Here is a 20,952-nt window from a genome sequence, read left to right as displayed (position 1 = left end):
TTTGCGATCACGTTAAAAACAAGCAGATCGAAGCGCCCAAATAAGAGGAGACCGGCGTTCACATAATGACAACCGGCGTTAACATCGGAGGGGAGAAGAAGTCCCGCACCCGGGGTCCTTCCCCAGAGCCACCACGTAGCAGGGGGGGTCCTCAAACCCTTCCCCGCTTCACCCCAGCGCAGCTCACGGCTCTTCCCTCCCGCCCCAGCCCCGGAGCATCCCTCCTCGCCGGCTCCGCACCCCAAGCATCGAGCGGCGGGGGGGTGAGGGGGTGGGGGGGGGGGGGGAACGGTGTGTTCTTCACCGTTTTTTTGGACAGGAGGGAGCATAGCTGACACCCCCCTCCATCCTGCACCCCCGAGGGGTGGGAGCTGTGCCGCACAGCTCCGGAGAGCGAGTGGAACGGCACCCTGGGGTCCCCCGCGCTGCCGTCGGGTTTGGAGCTTCGCGGGGGCCGGGAGGGACAAGGTGGGAGTGTCACAGTGCCCGGTGCCCGCTGCCCGGTGCCCCAGCGAGAGGGCAAAGCGGGATGCGGTACCCGCGCCCCGACGGCCCCGGTCCCCGTGGGAACCGGCCCGGCGCGGCCGGTAGCGGCGGGGCCGTAGCGCCACCTGGCGGCTCGGTGCGGCACGGCACGGCTCGGTCTGGCACGGCTCGGTGCGGCACGGCACCTGACAATGCCAAGGGCAGGTTGGCCTTGGCCAGGAGGCCAGAAGAGCCCCTACAGGGCGGGGTCAGGGAGCGTGCACCCACATGCCCTGACCCCGGCACCTCCTTATCCCCTTCTCCTGCACCCTACAGCCCCTCCCTTACACCCTATGGCCCCTTCCTCGCACCCTATAGCCTATTCCCTGCACCCTATAGCCCCTTCCTTGCACCTTCTGGCCCCCATCCTGTACCTTACAGTCCCTCCCCTGCACCCTATAGCCCCTTCCTTGCACCTTCTGGCCCCCATCCTGTACCTTACAGTCCCTCCCTTGTACCCTATAGCCCCTTCCCTGCACTCTACAGCTCCTCCCTTACACCCTATGGCCCCTTCCTTACATGCTATAGCCCCTTCCTCGCACCCTATGGCCTATTCCCTGCACCCTATAGCCCCTTCCTTGCACCTTCTGGCCCCCATCCTGTACCTTACAGCCCCTCCCTTGTACCCTATAGCCCCTTCCCTGCACCCTATGGCCATCTTTGGCTTCCAGCTGCTGCTCCATCCCCACTCGCTGAGCTGTCCCCACCCCTGTCACACACCCCAGCAGCGAGGTCTCCTGGTGTCACCACATGCGTCCCAGGCCCAGCTCTCACCTCTGCACCCACACACCATCCACCCTGGCCGGGGTGGGCGAGGGTCCCTGGGCCCCACCACTGGTCCCGAGCCCCCCTTGACGCCTCGAAGCTTTAAGACAGAGGTTTTGGGGTGCAGGTGGGCGCCCTGGCTCCTGGTGAGCTCTGCTGATGGGCTGAGGAGCATCACCAGCACCCACCATGAGCAAGGGGATGGCCAGGGGGCCGCGGGGTGATGGGGAGGGGGAGCAGTCCGGTCTCTGCGCTCGCAGCCGCCCTGTGCCTTTTCCCGCTCTCCGGTTAAAAACACGCGGAAAACGCGTGCCGCGGGTGCGGTGGCAACGGGGTCCGCAGCCCCGGGGCGCCGCCGGCTCCTTCCCCGCGGCCACGATAGGGGCGGGCGGAGCAAAAATGGACACCGTCATCGCGGCGTTCCCGCCGACCGCGGCAGGACTCGAACCTGCAATCTTCTGATCCGAAGTCAGACGCCTTATCCATTAGGCCACGCGGCCGCCGCTGGTAGCGCCTTCCCCCGCTCAATAGTGAGTCCGCCGCCGGCGGAGCGTACCATGCACATGGTTGGGGGGGGGCGGGGGTAACACACGCACACGGGACGGGACGTCAGCGCGGCCGGAAGCTCCCCCGGGCGCCGCGGTTTGGATCCGCCCTCCGGCCCAGGCCCCGGCGGTGCGGGTCGGGAGCAGGTAAGTGCGGGGTCTTGGCGGGGGGGGGGGGGGAACGGCCGAAAGGGGGGAGCGCGGCCGTATGAGGGAGTGCGCGGCTGTGTAAGGGAGGGTATGGCTGCGGGGGATGGGGGGGTGTGAGCACGGATGCATAGGGGAGGGCATGGCTACGGGGGGGGAGGGGGTGTTGCGTACTTGTGGAGGGCGTGCACGGCTACGGGGGGGGGGACTGGGTGTGTGAGGGGGGTTTGCGTGCCTGCGGGGGGTGTGTGTGTGTGTTTGAGCACGGCTGCGGGGGGAGGTGTGTGTGGGCATTCCTTGAGGGGTTGCATTCCTGCAGGGAGGGTGTGCACGGCTCCCGGGGGGGGGGGGGCTCTGCACGGCTCCCGGGGGGGGCTGCACAACTGCAGGGGCTCTGCACGGCTCCCGGGGGGGGGCTCTGCACGGCTCCCCGGGGGATACAGCACCGAGGTTCACCCTGTCTCTCTCCCTGCAGCTCCAGCCGCCCAGGGGGAGAGGAGACGCACCCCCAGAGCGGGGGGCGATGAGGCGCCTGCCCTGGAGGAGGTCGGTGGGGGGCTGCGCTGCAGCCCATGGCTCCAAGCCCCAGCGATGCACCTCCAGCTCCTCTGCCAGCCGCCCCTTGCCGGAGAGCCCGGGCCAAGAGCCGGCCAAGGGCCAGCGGCGCATGAACCCTCTCAACATCCAGATGCTGTCCAAGACCCTCCATGAGCAGATCTTCCGGGGGGCCCAGGTACACTACTCGGCGGCCGACATCCAGAGGAGCGTGGAGCACCTGCAACGCCACGACCTGTGGGGCAAGGAGACCTCCACCCTCCCCGACGTGGAACTGCAGCTGCCCCGCATGTACGGGGACAACATCGACGAGCATTTTCGCCTCCTGGCGCAGAAACAGAGCTTGCCCTACCTGGAGGCGGCCAATGAGCTGCTGCGGTGCGAGCTGCCCCCCGTGCCCGCACAGTGGGCATGGCAGCTCGGCTGGACCCGCTACGGCCCTGATGGGCAAGCAGAAGCTGTCGACTTCCCCAAGGAGCGGGCGGTGGTGTTGGACGTGGAGGTGTGCGTGGCCGATGGCCACTGCCCTACACTGGCCGTGGCGGTCTCGCCACATGCCTGGTGAGATGCGGTGATGCTTGGGGTCTTGGTGGTGGTGGTGGGGGACAGCTTTGGGAAGGATGGGGATGGTCCCGATCGGAGCCTCTTCCTGCAACCCACCTGCTTTGGAATGTGGGACGTGTCCTGGTTAGCGAGCGTGGTGCACCTCAGGGTCTGTCACCTCCCTCCCACGGGTGGGGTCCTGCTCAGCGCCCCACGTCGCAGCAGGTGCTTTTGGTCTCGGGAGCCCCTACTTTATTTTTCACGGCTGTGGGGTGCTGCGTGTCATCTGCAGGTACTCGTGGTGCAGCAGGCGGCTGCTGGAGCAGCGGTACTCCTGGTCCAGCCACCTCACCCTGGCCGACCTCATTCCCCTGGAGAGCCCGGCAGCCGCCAGTTGTGCTGGCAAGCAGGACTGGCAGGAGAGAGTGGTGGTGGGGCACAACGTGGCCTTTGACCGGGCGTTCATCAAGGAGCAGTACCTTATCCAGGTAATCGGCAGTGCTGTTGCTGTGTGCTGGCAGCTGGAATTGATTACCGGGACGGTCGTTTGCGCTGGCTTTTCAGGGTTATTGTGGCAGGCTCGCAGGTTCTCATCCTGCTTTGGGCTTCAATCACCCTGACATCTGCTAGAAAAGTAGCAGAGTGAGCTGTAGGCAATCTAGGAGACTCCTGCAGTGCATCGAGGGTAACTTCTTAAGCCAGGTAATAGACAGCCCCACCAGAGGGGGTGCGATACTGGTCCTGATGGTCACCAACGCAAGTGACTGAATTGGTGATGTCAAGATTGGAGGCAGCCTGGGCTGCAGTGATAACGCATTGGTGGAGATCACCCGAGGGACATGTGTCGGGGGAAGAGTAAAGTTAGGACCCTGAATTTTAGGAAAGCCAAAATCCAGCTCTTCAGTGAGGTAGTCAACAGGACCCCCTGGAAAACTGCCCTTGGGTACAAGGGAGCAGGACAGAGCTGGCAGATCTTTAAGGACATTTTCCTTAAAGCGCAAGACCTGTAGATCTCCAGGTGTAAGAAACCAGGAAAAGAAGGCAAGAGACCCAGAGAGGTGGTAGGTGTGCCATCCCAGGAAACATTCAAGGACAGGTTGGACAGGGCTCTGAGGAACCTGATCTAGTTGAAGGTGTCCCTGCTCATTGCAGGGGGATTGAACTAGATGACCTTTAAAGATGCCTTCCAAGCCAAATGATTTTATGGTTCTGTGGTTCTATATTTTTGTACCCCGTAAGGTTGCTGGAGGCTTCAGGGTTGCAGCTGGGGACATGCCAGGAGCCTTTGAGCAGCCGACAGCCTGCGCTGGGGATGCTCTTGGCTTTCAGAAGAGGGGTGCCAGGAAGCAAAGCTTTGCCTTGACAAAAACAGCCCCAGCAGAAGACTTGCAGCTCTGTAACACAGGGCAGTGCTTGCTGGCAGCTGCATGACATTTGGCAGCATGTTTCTACTCCAGCATATCCCAAACCGCCTCTCCTCTCTCCCTCAATGTGTTCCAGGGCTCCCGGGTGCGTTTCTTGGACACCATGAGCATGCACATGGCCATCTCGGGGCTGACGGGCTTCCAGCGCAGCCTCTGGATGGCTGCCAAGCACGGCAAGAAGAAGGGACTGCAGCAGGTCAAGGAGCACATGAAGAAAACGCGCAGCAAAACGGAGGGGCCAGCTGTGAGTAAGGGACCTGTGGCCCGGGTGGCAGGGGACCGTTTGATCCTGCAAATGGGACTGTTTACCCCGTTACTGGGACTATCTGCTGCTGTTCCAGCAGAGTAGGACCTGTTGGAGCAGCTCTGCTGGGTGACTCTCTCCCAGCATCTTCCAGATGACCTGCCCTTGGTTTAAAATGGAGCAGTGGCATCCTTTACCCCTCCTGGTCTCGGCTGAGGCTGGTCCTCATCCTGCACTGTCTGACCCCACTGCCTCGTTCGCAGATCACTTCGTGGGACTGGGTGCACGTCAGCAGCATCAACAACCTGACGGACGTGCACACTCTGTACGTCGGAGGGGAGCCGCTGGAGAAGGAGGCACGGGAGCTGTTTGTGAAGGGGACCATGGCCGACATCAGGAGCAACTTCCAGGTGCGGGCAGCCATCCCAACGTTCCAATGGGAGTGGGGCGGGAGCAGCTGCTGGGGTAGTTTCTGTTTTGCTGCCCTTTCTTGCGAAGGCTTTGGGTGTGTGTGGGGCTGTGATGTCCCCCATCCTCCCGCAGCCCCGGTGCCTTGCCCTGTGCTGGCAGAAGGGTGGCTGCTTTGCCTGCTCTCACCTACCTCTGCCCCCAGGATCTGATGTCCTACTGTGCCCGTGATGTCCAGGCCACCCATGAGGTGTTTCAGGAGCAGCTGCCACTCTTCATGGAGAGGTGAGAGCTGCCAAGTTTTGCCCGGTGTTGGCAGTGGTCTTGGCCAGCAGTGAGGAGGATTTTGGTCCCTCTAGGGATGGGGATGTGGCTCCTTTTGTCCTTGGGGGGGCAGCATGAGATTGGGGGGCCCTGAACTTCATTTCAGGTGGGACCTCAGACCCCCTCTTTGCAGACAAGAAGGAATAAATGGCAGCACAGTGTGACTGGAGAAGGAGACAAGCAGAGAATGAGGCAGATCAGAGTGATACAGCTTTGGGGTTAGTGCACGGGCTTGTTTTTAGGGAAGCAATTTATGTGCAGGGCAGGCAGAAGACACAGGGATCCATACAGGTTTAGAGAAAGAGCATCAAGGACTGTATGGGGCTGGGAAACTCTAGGTAAAGACACATTTGTGTCTGTCATAATCTGGTGCTTCCAGGGCAAATCCCCTCCAGCAGATACCTAATTCCTCGCTGCTTCGGGCTCCAGGTGCCCCCACCCTGTGACGTTTGCAGGGATGCTGGAGATGGGGGTGTCCTACCTGCCTGTCAACGGGAACTGGAAGAGGTACTTGGATGATGCTCAAGGCATCTACGAGGAGCTGCAGAAGGAGATGAAGAAGTCCCTGATGAACCTGGCTAATGAGGCCTGCCAGCTGCTGCACGAGGAGAGGTATCCCTGGGCTGGGGGAGCAGGTCCTGCTGTTTGCAGGATGGAGGCCAGCTCCTGGGTGGTGCCTGGGGGGCTGCAGGCGGGTGTTGGGGGTGGGGGCAAAGCTGCGGTGTGACAGCAGTGTGTCGGCAGGTACAAGGATGACCCCTGGCTCTGGGATCTTGAGTGGGACACACAGGAGTTTAAGCAGAAGAAGAATCCAGGGAAGAAGAAGAAGAAAGGTCAGGACACAGAGGTCAGCAAAGCCTCTGTGGCGGCGGCAGGCACAGACGAGTCTGCACAGGAGTGGCAGGAAGGTGAGCATGGGTGGTCCCTGGCGACGAGGGATGCTCAAGGGACGCCTTCCTGTGGGCACACAAACAAAGGGATGTGGCTCATTGGCACTGGCAGGGTGAGGCATCGCTGGCCTGTGCCCTCATGCTGGGGTGTGTGGTGGGGGGCTGGCTTGACATCCCCATCCCTAGTGGGGTGGCACAGAGGGCTCTTTGCCAGCCAGTCCTCCTTGCCCCACCAGACCCTGGCCCCCCTGGTGAGGATGAGGAGCTGAAAGCCCCTGCGAGCCAGGTTTGCCTGGAGCGTCTGAAGGAGACAGTCGTGCTGCAACCCAAGAGACTCCAGCACCTGCCGGGCCACCCGGGGTGAGTTGGGGACCCTGGGTGTCCCCAGGGGTTGCTCTGTGCTCTCTAACCCATCCCTGCTGCTCCCCAGCTGGTACCGCAAGCTGTGCCCACGCCTGGAGGATGCCGGGTGGGTGCCAGGACCCAGCCTCATCAGCCTGCAGATGAGGGTGACCCCGAAGCTGATGCGCCTGGCCTGGGATGGCTTCCCACTCCATTACTCGGAGAAGCATGGCTGGGGCTATCTGGTGCCGGGGCGGCAGGACAATTTGCCAGCAATCCCCTTGGATGTGGAAGGTCCTCCCTGCCCACACAGGTGAGGGGGATGTAGTGGAGTTCTGAGCTGGGGATTGCCCCATGGTGGGGTTTGGGAGCTTCCCAGGCCCCTGCCCAGGTGCTGCCCCAGAGCCTCGGTCCTCGTCGTGGGTGCCTGAGCCCTGCCCTCTCCCCTGCCAGGGTGATCGAGTACCTGTACAGGCAGCACTGCCTGGAGAAGGGCAAGGAGCAGCCCCCGGGGCTGGACGCTGCCATGGAGGATGAGCTGCTGGTGATGGACGGCAGCACGATATGGCAGAAGGTGAAGGAAGGGATGGAGGATCCCTTGGTGGGAGGGAGATGTGGGGCTGGGTTTATTCCCATGTGCATGCGAAAACCAGCCCTGTGTATGGCTCTGGGGGCTGGACGTAAGAAATTTTCCTTTAATAAGTGTTAAATCACTGGAGAAGGGGTGTTTGATCCAGCTCCCCCCATGGTCCCTCTGCTGCAGGTGGAGGAGCTGAGCCAGCTGGAGGTGGATGTGGAAGAGAAAATGAGCAGAGCAGACCAAAGCCTGGTGCAGGTGAAGGAAGTTTCCAGCAGAATGGGGTGGTGGATTGGTCCCTCTTTCCTCAATTTCTGCCTCCTGCTGTGCCAGGGGGTTTCCTGGCATCACCTTGCATTGCTGTTTGCAGGAGGGGATGGATGAGCTGTATGAGCTGGGGGAGGTGCGGAGCCGGCCTTCGTACCACCATGGCAATGGTCCCTACAATGATGTCAACATCCCCGGGTGCTGGTTCTTCAAGCTGCCTCACAAGGCAAGTTGGGTGCTCCTGGGGCTCCTCCTGGGGCCTTCCTGACCACCCCCCATCCCAGCTTCCCTGTCCTGTGGCACAGCCACGTTGCCTTCCTTGTCACCCCAGTGCTGCAGGACTCCTGGGACCCCTGAGATCTTGTCCTGTGGGGTAGGGTGGTGGAAAGGCATGTCTAGCTGGGGCAGGAGGATGCACAAGAGCGGTGGTGCGCTGAGCCCTGGCACTTCTTTTGCTGCTAAAGGATGGGAACGATAACAACGTGGGAAGCCCTTTTGCCAAGGATTTCCTGCCCCAGATGGAGGATGGCACACTGCGGGCTGCCGTGGGCCGCACCCACGGGACCAGAGCCCTTGAGATTAACAAAATGATCTCGTTTTGGAGGAACGCTCACAAGCGGATCAGGTGAGCAGCTGCCTTCAGCTGAATTGCGACATCCCTGTGGGTGGAGGCTGCGTTGCGGCCGGGGGAGGTTGTGTGGATACGAGGGGGCTCAGCATCTCGCCTGCTGTGTGTCCTTCCAGTTCCCAGATGGTGGTGTGGCTGAAGAAAGGGGAGCTGCCTCGCGTGGTGACCAGGTACGGGGAGGAACGGCCCCAGCTGGGACCACGATCCCTTCCATGCTGCTTCGGGAGGGCTCTTGTGGGATGATGTTCACCCTCACCTCTGTCCCAGGCACCCCAACTATAACGAGGAGGATGATTATGGAGCCATCCTGCCGCAGGTGGTGACCGCGGGCACCATCACCCGCCGGGCGGTGGAGCCCACGTGGCTGACGGCCAGCAATGCCCGGGTACGGCTGCGGTTGGGTCCTTGAGGGGGTGTTTTGGGGAGCCCTCTGTGTGTTTTGGACTGGTGAGAGCAGCCTGGGTTGGAAATTGGAGTTGGATGCTGGGGTTTGAGGTAGAAGGGCTGGTACTGGGGCCCTTCTTTTGCTGATGTGCTTTGGCTTTGGGAGAGGGAAAGCTCCTGAGCTTCAAAACTTGGTGAAAGGAGAAAAAAAAAAACAGTGAAGCACTGGTTTCTGTCCTTCCCCAAGCTCCCCTTCTTCCATGCTGGAGGAGCCCAGGGGGAGTAACCAAGTGATCCATGTCCCACGTGTGCGTTAAACCCAATTTTGACTTTCAGACCAGAGTTTAGGGCATGGGAAGCACCGTGGAGGAGTGGGAGGTGCAGGGCTTGTGCTGAGCTGGGCATCATGTCCCGCAGGCCGACCGGGTGGGCAGCGAGCTGAAAGCCATGGTCCAGGTGCCGCCTGGCTACTCGCTGGTGGGCGCGGATGTGGATTCCCAGGAGCTCTGGATAGCCGCTGTCCTCGGCGAGGCGCACTTCGCCGGCATGCACGGTGAGCCGGGGCTGCACTGCAGGGGGTGGGCTTGCCGGGTAGCGGGGTGATCCCCCCGAGCCCGGTCCTGCTTGGTGTCCAACCCCTGCTGTCCCCCCGTCAGGTTGCACCGCCTTCGGCTGGATGACGCTGCAGGGCAAGAAGAGCAACGCCACAGACCTGCACAGCAAGACGGCCGCCACGGTGGGCATCAGCCGGGAGCACGCCAAGGTCTTCAACTACGGGCGCATCTATGGGGCCGGGCAGCCCTTCGCCGAGCGGCTGCTGATGCAGTTCAACCATCGGCTGACACAGCAGCAGGCCCGTGAGAAGGCTCAGCAGATGTACGCCGTCACCAAGGGCGTCCGGAGGTGGGTGCTGCCTGGGGAGGCGGAGGGGGGAGTGGGGATGGGGATGGTGGCTGTGTCCCATGGGACATGTGGGCCTGGGTGTGTGGGTCACTCTCTCCTCCAGGTTTCATCTCTCTGAGGATGGGGAGTGGCTGGTGAAGAAGCTGGACCTGGCTGTGGACAGGGCAGAGGATGGATCGGTGTCGGTCCAGGATGTCCAGCGGCTCCAGAGAGAAGCCATGAAAAGGTGAGATGCTCTGACCCTGCGTGGCTGTGGTGGCACTGGGATGTGAGACAGATGGAGCTGGAGCCCCACGGGCAGAGAAGGAGACGGGTTGGATGGTCCTGATCCTTTCTCCCTGCTGTCCGAGGGCTAAGTCTGTTTGATCTGGGGGCTCCCAGTGAGCAATTAGCAGCAGGAGGTTGCAGGGGCTCATCTGGCCACCCCAAAGCACTTGAGGTTCTCAAACAGGGCTCGCAGCCTCATCCCTTGCTTCCAGCAAACCTCCCCTCTGCCCCACCAGGTCCCGGAAGAAGAAATGGGATGTGGTGCTGCACCGAGTGTGGGCTGGTGGCACTGAGTCCGAAATGTTCAACAAGCTGGAGAGCATCGCCTTATCCCCATCCCCGCAGACCCCAGTGCTGGGCTGTCACATCAGCAGGGCCCTGGAGCCCGCTGTGGCCAAGGGGGAGGTAAGGATGGGGCTCTCTGCTGCTGAGCTCGCAGCTTGGCTTCTCTTCTCCAAAATGGCAACCCTAAGTTCAGCCCTTCTTAGATGTTGGAGACGCAGTAGGCTCTTGAAGCCATGAGGAAACCCATTGCCCCTATTCTTTATCTGTGTGCCATCAAGAAAACCCAACAACCCTGAATACAATGGGCTTCTCCCAGGAGCTCTCTTGTATCAGTACCAGGCCCTGGACCCCGATGCTCCTCTAGCATCCATCTGTGTTTCCTTCCACCAGTTTCTGACCAGCAGAGTCAACTGGGTGGTGCAGAGCTCAGCCGTTGACTACCTGCACCTCATGCTGGTTGCCATGAAGTGGCTCTTCGAGGAGTTCGACATAAACGGGCGCTTCTGCATCAGCATCCACGATGAGGTGCGCTACCTGGTCCAGGAGCAGGATCGTTACCGGGCAGCCCTGGCCCTGCAGATCACCAACCTCCTCACAAGGTGAGATGGGGACAGCTGTGGTGTCTCCTGGGGACAGGCACCAGCGCCTCTGGGGTGGGACAAGGGACTGGGGTGGCAGCAGAGGGTTTAGCTTCACCCGCACCAAGCTGCTGCAGAGGAGTTTTCTTCTGCTCAAGCAAAGTTGGCAGCGCTGGAGGTGTCGGTTTCTTCGTGGGTGGCTATAAATGGAGCTTGGCTTTGATTTCCAGGGATGACGTGCTGGCAAGAGGGGAATATTGTCAGCTTTTGGCTTCTGCCAGTTGTCAAGTTCAACATGGGCAAGTGTAGGGTGCCACACCTGGGTGGGAATAACCCCATGCACCAGTACAGGTTGGGGGCTGACCTGCTGGAGAGCAGCTTTGAGGGAAAAGACCGTGGAGCCCTGGTGGACAACAGGATGTCCATGAGCTAGCAATGTGGCCTTGTGGCCAAGAAGGCCAATGGCATCCTGAGGTGCATCAGGAAGAGTGGCCAGCAGGTCGAAGGAGGTCATTCTGCCCCTCTACTCCACCCTGGTGAGGCCCCATCTGGAGTACTGTGTCCAGTTCTGGGCTCCCCAGTTCAAGAAAGATAGGGAACTGCTGGAGAGGGTACAGCAGAGGACTTCAAAGATGATGAGGGGCCTGGAGCATCTCTCTTATGAGGAGAGGCTGAGGGACTTGGGACTTTTTTTTCTGGAGAAGAGAAGACTGGGGGGGGCATCTGATCAACACTTATAAATACTTAAAGGGAGGGTGTCAAGAGGATGGGGCCGGTCTTTTTTCAGTGGTGCCCAGTGACAGGAGAAGAGGAAATGGGCACAAACTTGAACATAAGAAGTTCCACCTAAACATGAGGGGAAACTTCTTTACTCTGAGGGTGGCAGAGCACTGGAACAGGCTGCCCAGAGGTGGTGGAGTCTCCTTCTCTGGAGATATTCAAAACCTGCCTGGACAAGTTCCTGTGCAACCTACTCTGGGTGGACCTGCTTTGGCAGGGGGGTTGGACTAGATGATCTTCAGGGGTCCCTTCCAACCCCATATCATTCTGTGATTCTGCTTCACTGGGATGCAAGTGCGTCGTGTCCCATTCCCTTCAGGTCTGCAGCCGTCATGTGGCAGCAGCTGGGAACCTGAAACTGTCCCCGTCCCTGTCTCCCCCCACCGTCAGGGGACAGCGAGGGACACGGCTTGCTGTCTGTGCTGTGAGCACCAGCGCTGTTGCCCCTTCCACAGCGTGGGGCGTTCCTGCTGCCTCCCTGCCCCACGTGCCAAGTTAAGCTCAGCCTGGAAAGCTCTTGACCTTGGAGGGCTCCCCTCGATATGGCTCCGGCACGGCCGGCTTTGCCAAATCTGGCAAATCCTGGCGCTGTGGGGTGTTTGGTTGTACAGGGGCCGTCCGGAGTCGAGTTGTTTTTTCGGATACAGCAACCAGCCGTCCCGTGGGGGGGCAGCGGGGGCGGGCGCCCTGACGGTCGTGCCTTTGTGCCGGCTCCTGCGAGCACAGGGATTCCTGCTGGGAAAATCCGGCGTCGGCTCTGCCTGGGAGGATTAGCCGGGTCCTTCCTTTCTTTGAGGAGGCTCAACGTGCTGTTATCTGTTCCTCCCACATACAGCTTCAGTTAATACGTGACCCTCCTGCCACCTAGGACTTACAGAGCACCTTGTCCTCCATCCGCCGGGTGACATGGGTGCACAGTAACCCGTTAGCGACAGCCGGCCAGTATTTTGTGGCCGGTCAGAGCCAGGTGTGACAAGGCTAAGGGTGCCATCTAGCACTGTCCCACCTGGGTCTCTCATTCTTCCAGGTGCATGTTTGCCTACAAACTGGGCCTGCAGGATCTGCCACAGTCGGTGGCTTTCTTCAGCGCGGTGGATGTTGACCAGTGCTTAAGGAAAGAGGTGACCATGAACTGCATGACGCCATCCAACCCAACGGGCATGGAGAAGAAATACGGCATCCCTCAAGGTGAGTGGTGTCTGTGCGAGCTGAGCCACCCCGTAATCCCTTCTGCACAAACCCTCTGGCGTAGACACTGGGCCTAAGCAACCCTTCCCTGTGGGGTTCTCCATTCGTGAGCCCCCTGGCCACCCTGCAGCGCAGCCACCGCCCTGGTGCCAGTCCCTCTCCCCCCCGCTTTCCTTTCTCAGTCCCTGAGAAGTTTGTGCTGCTGCTTCCAAATATTTCTGACAGGGGTGAGCCAGGTTTGGCTCTGTTATCGCACGCCCACGTTTGCTTTGTGCCCTCCTGTGCGCTTTTAACACAGCCCAAGGTTAAATTGCTCCTTCTCTGAAATGAGAAGGAACAACCGTGTATATTTTACCCTCCAGACCCAAACGTCTCCAGCCTTCGGTGCTTCCTCTCCTTCCCCCCTCCCCTTTACAGAATCACAGAATGATATGGGGTTGGAAGGGACCTCTGGAGATCATCTAGTCCAACCCCCCTGCCAAAGCAGGTCCACCTAGAGCAGGTTGCACAGGAACATGTCCAGGCGGGCTTTGAATGTCTCCAGAGACAGACTCCACCACCTCTGGGCAGCCTCTTCCAGTGCTCTGCCACCCTCCAAGTAAAGAAGTTCCTCCTCGTGTTTAGGTAGAACTTCTTATATTCAGGTTTGTGCCCATTTCCTCTTCTCCTGTCACTGGGCACCACTGAAAAAGAGCAGCCCCATCCTCTTGACACCCTCCCAGCATATCTCTGTTCAGAGACCTTGGCATGGCTGTCTTCTTGCCCAACAATCCCAAGGTCTGCAGTCGTCCCTGTCTGCACTCGCTATAACCCTCTAATTGCTGCCAACAAACATTTTTAACTTTTGTCCAGGAGCTGCTTTAAACAGCTCCTCCTCCTTCTGCGGCGGTGTTTTCTCAGATAAGGAGAAGAACCTGCCCTGAGATTTGTTCTCAGTCACTGAACACATCAGATGCTCCACCCTTAAGTAACCTTTATTAGGAATCTTACAGGAAAAGGTGCTTTTAGTAACGGGATTTGCGTTGCGTGGGCAAAAAAGGGTACTTCAGGTCTCACCAAAACCAAGGCAAATTAAACAAGTGCATCACGTCAGGGTCAGCAAAAAGGTAACAGCACAACCAGTCTCCCTGAGGAAGCTGTCACCTCTCTGCACCCAGCAGCAAGTGTCAGCTCTGAGGCAGAACTTCTCTTTCCAGCTTCCTACTGGTGCTGGTTCCCACCTTCACACCACCACCCAAAACAGAAGTCTGAATAAATTTAGGGTTTTTTGTGCTACACGCTCTGAATTGAAGCAAATCACGACCGTCACTCTCTCATGTTACACGGTCTCTGAGTGTATTGCAGAATGAAGGGAACTGATTGTCCCGTTGTCTTCCAGGAGAAGCACTGGATATATATCAGCTAATTGAAATAACCAAAGGCTCGCTGGAGAAGAAGTGATGACGCTAGAGTGCAAGAATGACAGTTGTCCAGAGAGCACGCCAGAGCCTGGCTGTCCTTTCAGGAGGAGATCTTTTGGCAGAGCCTGATCCTGGTCACTCTGTTTCCTTTTTTCTGTAAGAAGGGATGTTCCTGGGGAAGATTTTGATAGCAGCACATTGGAACAGCAGAGGTGCTTCTGAGGGCAGCAGCCAGCTGTAAAACCTGAAATGGTGGCCCGAGTGGCTGCTTGCACGCCCATGAGCACAAAGGAAGAAGTCCTGAGTATTTAGCAAGAGAAACAAGAAACCATCATCTCCACACATGCAGTTCTCCAAGGCCAAGGCACTGTGGGAGGAGGCAGCAGCAACCCCAGCTTTATTTTTTCCGCCGTCTCTTCTTTTTGGGTTCCTGGTTCTCGTCTGTCTGCTCTGCGGCGCTGCTCTGGAGGGGGAAAGAGAGCAGCAGTACAGTGTGTGATTGGGTTTGTGGGATTAGTCTAATGAATGTTTACTTAAAGCAAGAAACCAGATGTGAAGAACAGGATTTAGCTCTTTTTTCCTCCCAAACAAAATGACCTGAACATGGGACTCCTCTCACCCACTGAGACTTTCCCCATGGACCCCCCCCAGTTTGTGCTGGAACTTAGGGCAGGGGTTATGAATGGCACAGGACAGGGACTGTTTGTGCTGGGTTTGGGTTGTTGAAACACTCAGGAAATTATGGACAGAAGCACCAATAAAAACCTGGACAATCAGCAAAGTAAATTGTTTATCTTTCTATCCAGCACAGGTTGCGCTGCCTTCACCAGCAGTATCTAGCAGAGGAGATGGGTGTGAGGAGAATGATGCCGGGCAGAGCTTGCCCTGCCAGCTCTTTATCTGTAAAAGTTAACCTGGATGGAAAGGTCTGATCCTGGCCAGCCAGTAGGCCCTCAGAGGCAGTGCTGGTAAACCTCACCGCTTGCTGGGGCAAACAAGGAGGCCTTCAGAGCAGTTTTACTTCCCTAAGACCAGAGGTACAGCCAACTGGTGCACAGAAGCGAAGGTCACTCAAGGCAGAGGGCAGGAGTGTAGGGGACATCAGCCAGACTCACTGTTCCCTCTGCATCAGCGTAGTATTAAAATGAGAGCCAGCCCAGGGAAGTCAGACTCTCCTGGTTTCACATGTACCTGACCAGGTCACGAATGCAGCTGGCCTCAAGGGAGGGGGAACCCATCAGTAACAGCAGATAAACGCGTTCTGACCTGGTCGTTGTCTGGCTCGTTTTCAGCATCCTCTGCGTTGTGCTCCTGCAAGGCGCTGTCGAGCATGGACGCGTTGATGCGGAAGTCCCGGGAGGTGCTGAGCTTCATATACTGCATCAAGTTCACCTGCAGCGAAACCAGGGGGAGAGGACATTATGCCATTAGCATTTTAGTTTAGTTTTCTACCCTGCCTAGTCCTTTGCACAGCACTGAGACAGGGTCCATCACGGTAATAATGCAGGATTGAAGCAAAAGGGCCGTGTTTTTGTAAGAGCCAAGTGAGTACCAGTTATTCTCACTCTCACACAGTATTTCATTGTGGTTCTCCTCTCTCCTGCTTACAAAACAGGCTGGGGGGAGTGGGGTGAGGAAAGCTGGCGTTAGGTGTGTAAGTATCTGCTCCACCAGAACCCCCCCACAATCTTGGGTCAGAGGCAGTGCCATTGACACCCGCTGGTACCAGTGTAACAGCAATTCAGTAGTGTTGGGCCAGGAGCTTGGGCAAAGGCTGAAAGCGGGGTAAGGTCCTTACACCTTCCTAATTGGAGTAGCAGTGGAGGCTTTAAAAGGTGAAAGGGCAGTAGCCCTCCACCACATCACGATACCACTGTTCCACTGAATTCAAGTCACAGACGAGCTCTGCTTTGCGTTACCTTTGATTTCTTGGAGAGATGGATAAGGAACTTCTCATATTGCTCTATTGCAAAAATCAGATTTGGGATGGGCTTGGTCTCCCGAAGCACCTTCGCCTGAAATGCAAAAGGAGGGTGGAAGGTCAGATCTGGAAGCGAACGGCCTGAAGATACCCTGGAACTGTCACAGTGAACAGGCGCACCTGCGGCAGCGCTAATGGGGCACCCGTATTCGTATCAGCAGCTTAGACTCCGCCAAAGGACAATGATGCTGTAGCGTGACATGAAGACCACAACTACTCCAGTTTAGAAAAGTGTCTTCACTTGCTCCATACCAGTCCTGTCCCAGCAAGCCTTGCCAGTTTGTTACTGGTTTTAAATTGACTCCCATAACAGTTCACTTGCTCCCAACCAAATCATCCAGTCATTCTCAACTGCCTTGCTTTAGTGGAATACATTACTTTATCTTTACATGTACCAATAAAATTAAGAAATGCTTTAACAGAGTGCAGTATTGGTTGCAACAAATTAGCCTGTTTCTGTAATTTCATAGTTTACCCCCAATGATACCGTATCAGGCAAGACAGACTATCCAGACTTTACCTTTGTTTCTTGTCTGTCAGCTTTTAGGCTGCATTTAGTGAAGGAGTTTTTTTGGATTTTGTTTTTTAAACTTTTCTCTGAAGTCAAGGTAGAATAATTTAGGTTTTTACTTAAAGGCCCAAGTGTCAATTTATCATTGGTGAAGCCAACAGGTAACCCAAACCCTGAGGTACAATCCCAAGTTCAAATGCAGCCCATGTTCCATGTGCTGATAGAGAGTTGGGTCAGTCTTACCATGACTGTGGAGATTGCAGCAGCTTCATCCTCTTTCTTCTTCTTTTTCTTCTCTTCTGCAAAGCTTAAGCTCTCGCTGTGGATGTTCTGAAGGAGGATGCCAAGAGACATGGCATTAGAGGGTAATTAGAGAAAGGCCAGCCAAGCAAGGCCAGAGAAGTCTTTGCTCTGCCCAACTAACAGCATTACCAGCTAGATGATGGAAAGGAAGTGATACAAGAAGGATGGAATGGGGGGCAATCTCAAAAAAAGAAGGCAGGAAAACCTAATTTCATCATTTATACATTGAGAAATATGTATGTATGCATGCGGAGTCCCCAGGAGTGGTAGCTCTGTACACCACCACGCTTCCCCACTATGCCACGTCTGCTCTGCAGTGCCTCACTCCAGCATCCAATTCCTCTCCAAACAGCTAAATCCCATCTTTGGCACTGCAGTCTTTGGCACCCACATTACTTTAAACTGTGATGACTGCAGTGTTGTTGACCTTTATTTGCCATTGTGGTTAACAGCAGTATTAATCTCATCCAAAAAAAAATAATATAATAATGACATGAACGGAGGAGAGAAAATAAAAGCTAAGAAGCAGCTCCCCAAACACTCTTCCTTCCCTGCTCAAGCAGAAATCAGCATGTTCGGTCCCAATAGTGCTGAAATGCCTTACAACATTATTTGACATAGCAAAGCTTGAAATATAAGAAACTCAAATCATGTCAAGAAGATTAATAATCCCTATAGGTGCCCATGTATTGCAGCCGAAACACCACTCAGCGTGGGAAAGACCAACTGTGATTTTGCCACAGTTAATTTAGGCCTTACCTGTACATAAGTAATGAATGAATAACACTGTGGGGTCAAATGAGAACCTGAGAGTTTCACCTGCAAAGAAGCAGAGAGGTTGGTGTTACCCCCAGCTGGAGGCAATGAGCCATTTCCTCCTCCCACAATTTGCTCACACTCACCAGCTTTTCTAGCCTAGCTGGAATTGCATTCGAGGTGCTGCGGCAAGCCTGGATATACTGCAAGGAAAACACAAGAGCGTTTCTTCTAGGCATGCTGTTTCCAGGCAGGGCTCAAAGCACCGTGGGGAGGGCAGGATTTGCAAGAACTATCCTCCCCCAGTGGCTTGCTATATCCCAAATGCCATATCTTCATCCCAGAGCTGTGAGAGAGCTAAGGGAATTCACCATCTTGTCTCAAACTAGCTCCACGGGCCTGTTTTCATGGCCCAGTTCCCTAAGGTCTGATGCTTCAAGCCTTAGAAGGGAATGCATAACAAGAGCAGGATTGCGGAGGACTCCGAGAACATCTCTAGTGTCGTTCATGGTGGCACACAGCTGCGTACAGAGGAACCTACAAGATACACTGGAAAGAGACACTCCGAGCCACACAAATTCAGCTGGAGGGAAGCTTTCCTTTATCTCCACTGGTAAAACTATTGCTGCTGCAGAAAGGTCATGAAACTGAGGGTGTGAAAGCCAACAGAATAAGGACTCAACCCCTGCAAGAGATCAACAGCCCAGTCCTGAGCGCGGCTGCTGCCAGGGGTCACTGTGAGCTCGCTGCAGCAGATGGGGAGAAAGTTTTTAGATCCCAGGCAGCCCACCGCCAGCAGAGCAGCACTCACATGTTTGACAAGGGAGGTGAGAATTGCGTATGTCTTGCTGAGGCTTCTCAGCAGCGTGTCCACACAGCTCCCCGCAGGGAGTGCTGTCTGTACCAGCTCATGATAAACTGTCAGCAGAGTTCCCAGCTGCAGAATTACACCTTTCTCCAGAGCCTGGGTTTGGTTTGAAGCCTGAGAAGAGTCTTCTAGAAGAAAGAGATGAGTACCTGGTAAACGTGTGTCTAACGAATCCAATTATGCAGGGGGGAGGCACAAAAGATGATCTTTGTGCCTGGTGCACAAAGCACCAGTGTGGTACAGGGACAATAATTGCTGGAGGGATTCTGTGACAACACTTTCTACCTTACATTGTTCATGTCGAACCAGCTCAAGGGAGAGTTTAACCTGCTCTCAGATGATGCTACCTCAAAACCCCCAAGTATCTTTTTGCTCTCTGTCTTCATCCGTTTTTGACAAAGGTGTAACAGTAAGAAATGAATCGCTTTTATTACCTGATGTGTCTGATCCCAGACTGGTGAGTTTCTTGATAAGCCAATCCACCTCTTCAAGGACTTTATCCGCCTGTCCCAGAACCAGCACCTGAGAGAGAAACACCAATAACAAAACAGGTTCTTGGAGGAGTTTGGCACAACAGGAATCTATGAGCCGCTTACAGCAGAGTAGCCCTGGACACTACAGGTCATTCCACGCACACGATTTTGACTCACACAGACAGTAGGGGCTGCAGTCTTGGCATTCACTATGGCGAAATGGGACCGACTCTCCACTTCTATGTCCTGGTCAGAGGAGAGAAAACAAATTCTGGTGAGTAAAACAGTTTGTGCCAGAGATGCTCTCAGTTCTGCTCTGACAGCACTATGTGATGAAGAGTTAGGCTGATTCTGCTTCATACCTGATCTATGTCTCCCAGGCACGCATGGATGTCCTGTGCCAGTTCCCGCAGCAGACCGACAGGACTCTTGTACAGAACATGGAGACTGAAGAGCAGAGAGAGCAAACCCTTGCAGCAAGCGATATCCTCTGCGGGGAAGGGAAAAGAAAACAACACATTGCCAGGTGCAGAGCTCCCCTGGCTATTTAGGGCTATCAGACATTCAGTGAGGGAATGCCTCAGATTCAGTATGGGTTTAACAGTCCGCATTCCCAGAAACGACACACAGTAGGTGAAAAACCTATCAAAATACTGCAGTTACAAAAGCGGAGTTTTACAACATCCGGCATCACGTATACTACTGCAAGGAGAAGTATGGCACACTGGAGCCCTCAGCTCATAGAAAAATGATGACCAGAAGCACTGAGGAAGCGCAATACAAACCCTGGTGAGAGTAATATCTTTCCGGAGTATAAATCCAGATTTGAGCAACAGATGTGCTAAATAACAACAGAGAGAAATCAAGTAAGTGGCTTCTCTTTCTTCAGCAACGCCAATATTTATAGAGATGGAGTTTCTTCCCTAATACTTGTGCTTATAACCACAATATCATGGCAATCTGCCACAGAATGGGACCTGATTATATCTGTGAGAGAGGTAAAAACAGGACAGACAACAGCAGAGCATCTAAGGGTTTAATATCAGACCTGACATATCACATCTAAACACGCTCCCCAAAGCTTACTTACCCAGAGCATTTTCTTTGCAAATTTTGACTGTCCAAGTCAGGAATTGAAGGAACTGCATAAGGGGAGAAAAGATATTATGGCTTTGAAACAGAATTCAAAGCACAAAACTCAAAAAAAAAAAAAAAAAAAAAAAAACACGGAACGAGAACCCCAAAATAACCAGCAAAGGGAGACCAGCAGAGCTGCAGAGTCCCCTTCTGGCAGAAGGCACCCAGCCATGCTCCGTGAAGTTCCACAAGGGACACTTAACCTACTAAACAAGTGAAAAGCTGAGATCCAGGACAGGGGAATGGTTACACATTCCCTTGGACAGAGTAACAGCTCCATTTAATTTAAGGTAAACGATGACTCCAGACTTCTGGCACACTTTTATTGCAGTCCCTAGCTTGCAAAATTGGGGCACTTTAGAAAATGCCTCCTTGCATGGAAGGAATTAGACACTCAGCCAGTTTGGACTAGTCACAAGTCTGCTGGCCTTTTTTGGCTCTATTCCCACATGGAAGCCATGCCACAATCAGGCTCTGTTGGGAGTCCCTGCTCAGGCAAACAAGTCAGTCAGACTCCAGGGGCCCAAAGGCAGCATCAGAACGCACAGGACTGGGGTGGGAAGACAACTTGTTCTTAACTGTCCTTGCAGGTGTGAGACAGGAAAATGCTTGACAGTGTAACAAAACTGTCACTTTGACATGGTGCGGTCTGCAGGAGAAGGCAGAACACGCACACGTGTCAGAACCCTCAGATGTCAACCCTGATAATCATCTTCCCACACCTATGGCTACGACACCCATCTCTGCCACGCCAGGAAGGTTGTGAAGTACCTGCTGAGAGGCTGGATCCAAGAGTTTGGACAAAGTGGAGAGAACTACGATGAGTGACTGCGTTTCCTTGGAGTTGAAGTCATCTTCAGCACTGCTGAACTGGTTCACCAGGGACCTCTGCTCATGGGAAGGAAAGACAGAGTCCCTGAGTGTGGATGCTTGTTGCAGAGCCATATTAAGAAG

General features: G+C 55.7%; 2 protein-coding genes and 1 non-coding gene across 4 annotated transcripts in view; 1 reads left to right on the top strand and 2 right to left on the bottom strand.

Moving 5' to 3' along the window:
* Positions 1-1,717: 1,717 nt before the first annotated feature.
* On the bottom strand, positions 1,718-1,790 carry TRNAR-UCG (transfer RNA arginine (anticodon UCG)). Its single transcript has one exon. It is a non-coding gene; the product is annotated as a tRNA-Arg (tRNA).
* A 673-nt stretch (positions 1,791-2,463) lies between these two features.
* On the top strand, positions 2,464-14,747 carry POLG (DNA polymerase gamma, catalytic subunit). 2 transcript variants are annotated; one of them, XM_074156570.1, is made up of 22 exons: positions 2,464-3,098; positions 3,373-3,568; positions 4,581-4,748; positions 5,012-5,158; positions 5,362-5,441; positions 5,910-6,092; positions 6,225-6,388; positions 6,607-6,730; positions 6,801-7,025; positions 7,166-7,286; positions 7,476-7,547; positions 7,663-7,782; positions 8,021-8,181; positions 8,301-8,354; positions 8,452-8,569; positions 8,986-9,121; positions 9,225-9,471; positions 9,575-9,697; positions 9,975-10,143; positions 10,414-10,622; positions 12,409-12,569; positions 13,948-14,747. In XM_074156570.1, the coding sequence occupies exons 1-22, from the start codon at positions 2,506-2,508 to the stop codon at positions 14,007-14,009; spliced, it is 3,633 nt and encodes a 1,210-aa protein (XP_074012671.1). In that variant the 5' UTR covers positions 2,464-2,505; the 3' UTR covers positions 14,010-14,747. The 2 variants fall into 2 exon arrangements, with proteins under 2 accessions (XP_074012671.1, XP_074012670.1); XM_074156569.1 differs by having other exon boundaries at positions 7,660-7,782.
* FANCI (FA complementation group I) overlaps positions 13,524-20,952 on the bottom strand; it is a 24,459-nt gene continuing 17,030 nt past the window's right edge. Inside the window, exons 26-37 of the mRNA XM_074156568.1 lie at positions 20,770-20,886; positions 19,952-20,003; positions 19,224-19,351; positions 19,039-19,107; positions 18,823-18,910; positions 18,332-18,516; positions 17,667-17,723; positions 17,524-17,583; positions 16,705-16,791; positions 15,889-15,984; positions 15,236-15,361; positions 13,524-14,432 (exon numbers count right to left, since the gene is read on the bottom strand). Of these exons, the coding sequence (XP_074012669.1) occupies positions 14,367-14,432; positions 15,236-15,361; positions 15,889-15,984; positions 16,705-16,791; positions 17,524-17,583; positions 17,667-17,723; positions 18,332-18,516; positions 18,823-18,910; positions 19,039-19,107; positions 19,224-19,351; positions 19,952-20,003; positions 20,770-20,886 (1,131 nt within the window). The 3' untranslated portion in view covers positions 13,524-14,366. The remainder of the gene's footprint in view (positions 14,433-15,235; positions 15,362-15,888; positions 15,985-16,704; positions 16,792-17,523; positions 17,584-17,666; positions 17,724-18,331; positions 18,517-18,822; positions 18,911-19,038; positions 19,108-19,223; positions 19,352-19,951; positions 20,004-20,769; positions 20,887-20,952) is intronic.

This window comes from Numenius arquata, chromosome 11 (assembly GCF_964106895.1).
Source record: "Numenius arquata chromosome 11, bNumArq3.hap1.1, whole genome shotgun sequence".
In the NCBI taxonomy this organism is placed as follows: Eukaryota; Metazoa; Chordata; class Aves; order Charadriiformes; family Scolopacidae; genus Numenius; species Numenius arquata.
The sequence above is the reverse complement of the archived record's forward strand: the minus strand, read 5'-3'. Positions and strand labels throughout refer to the sequence as shown.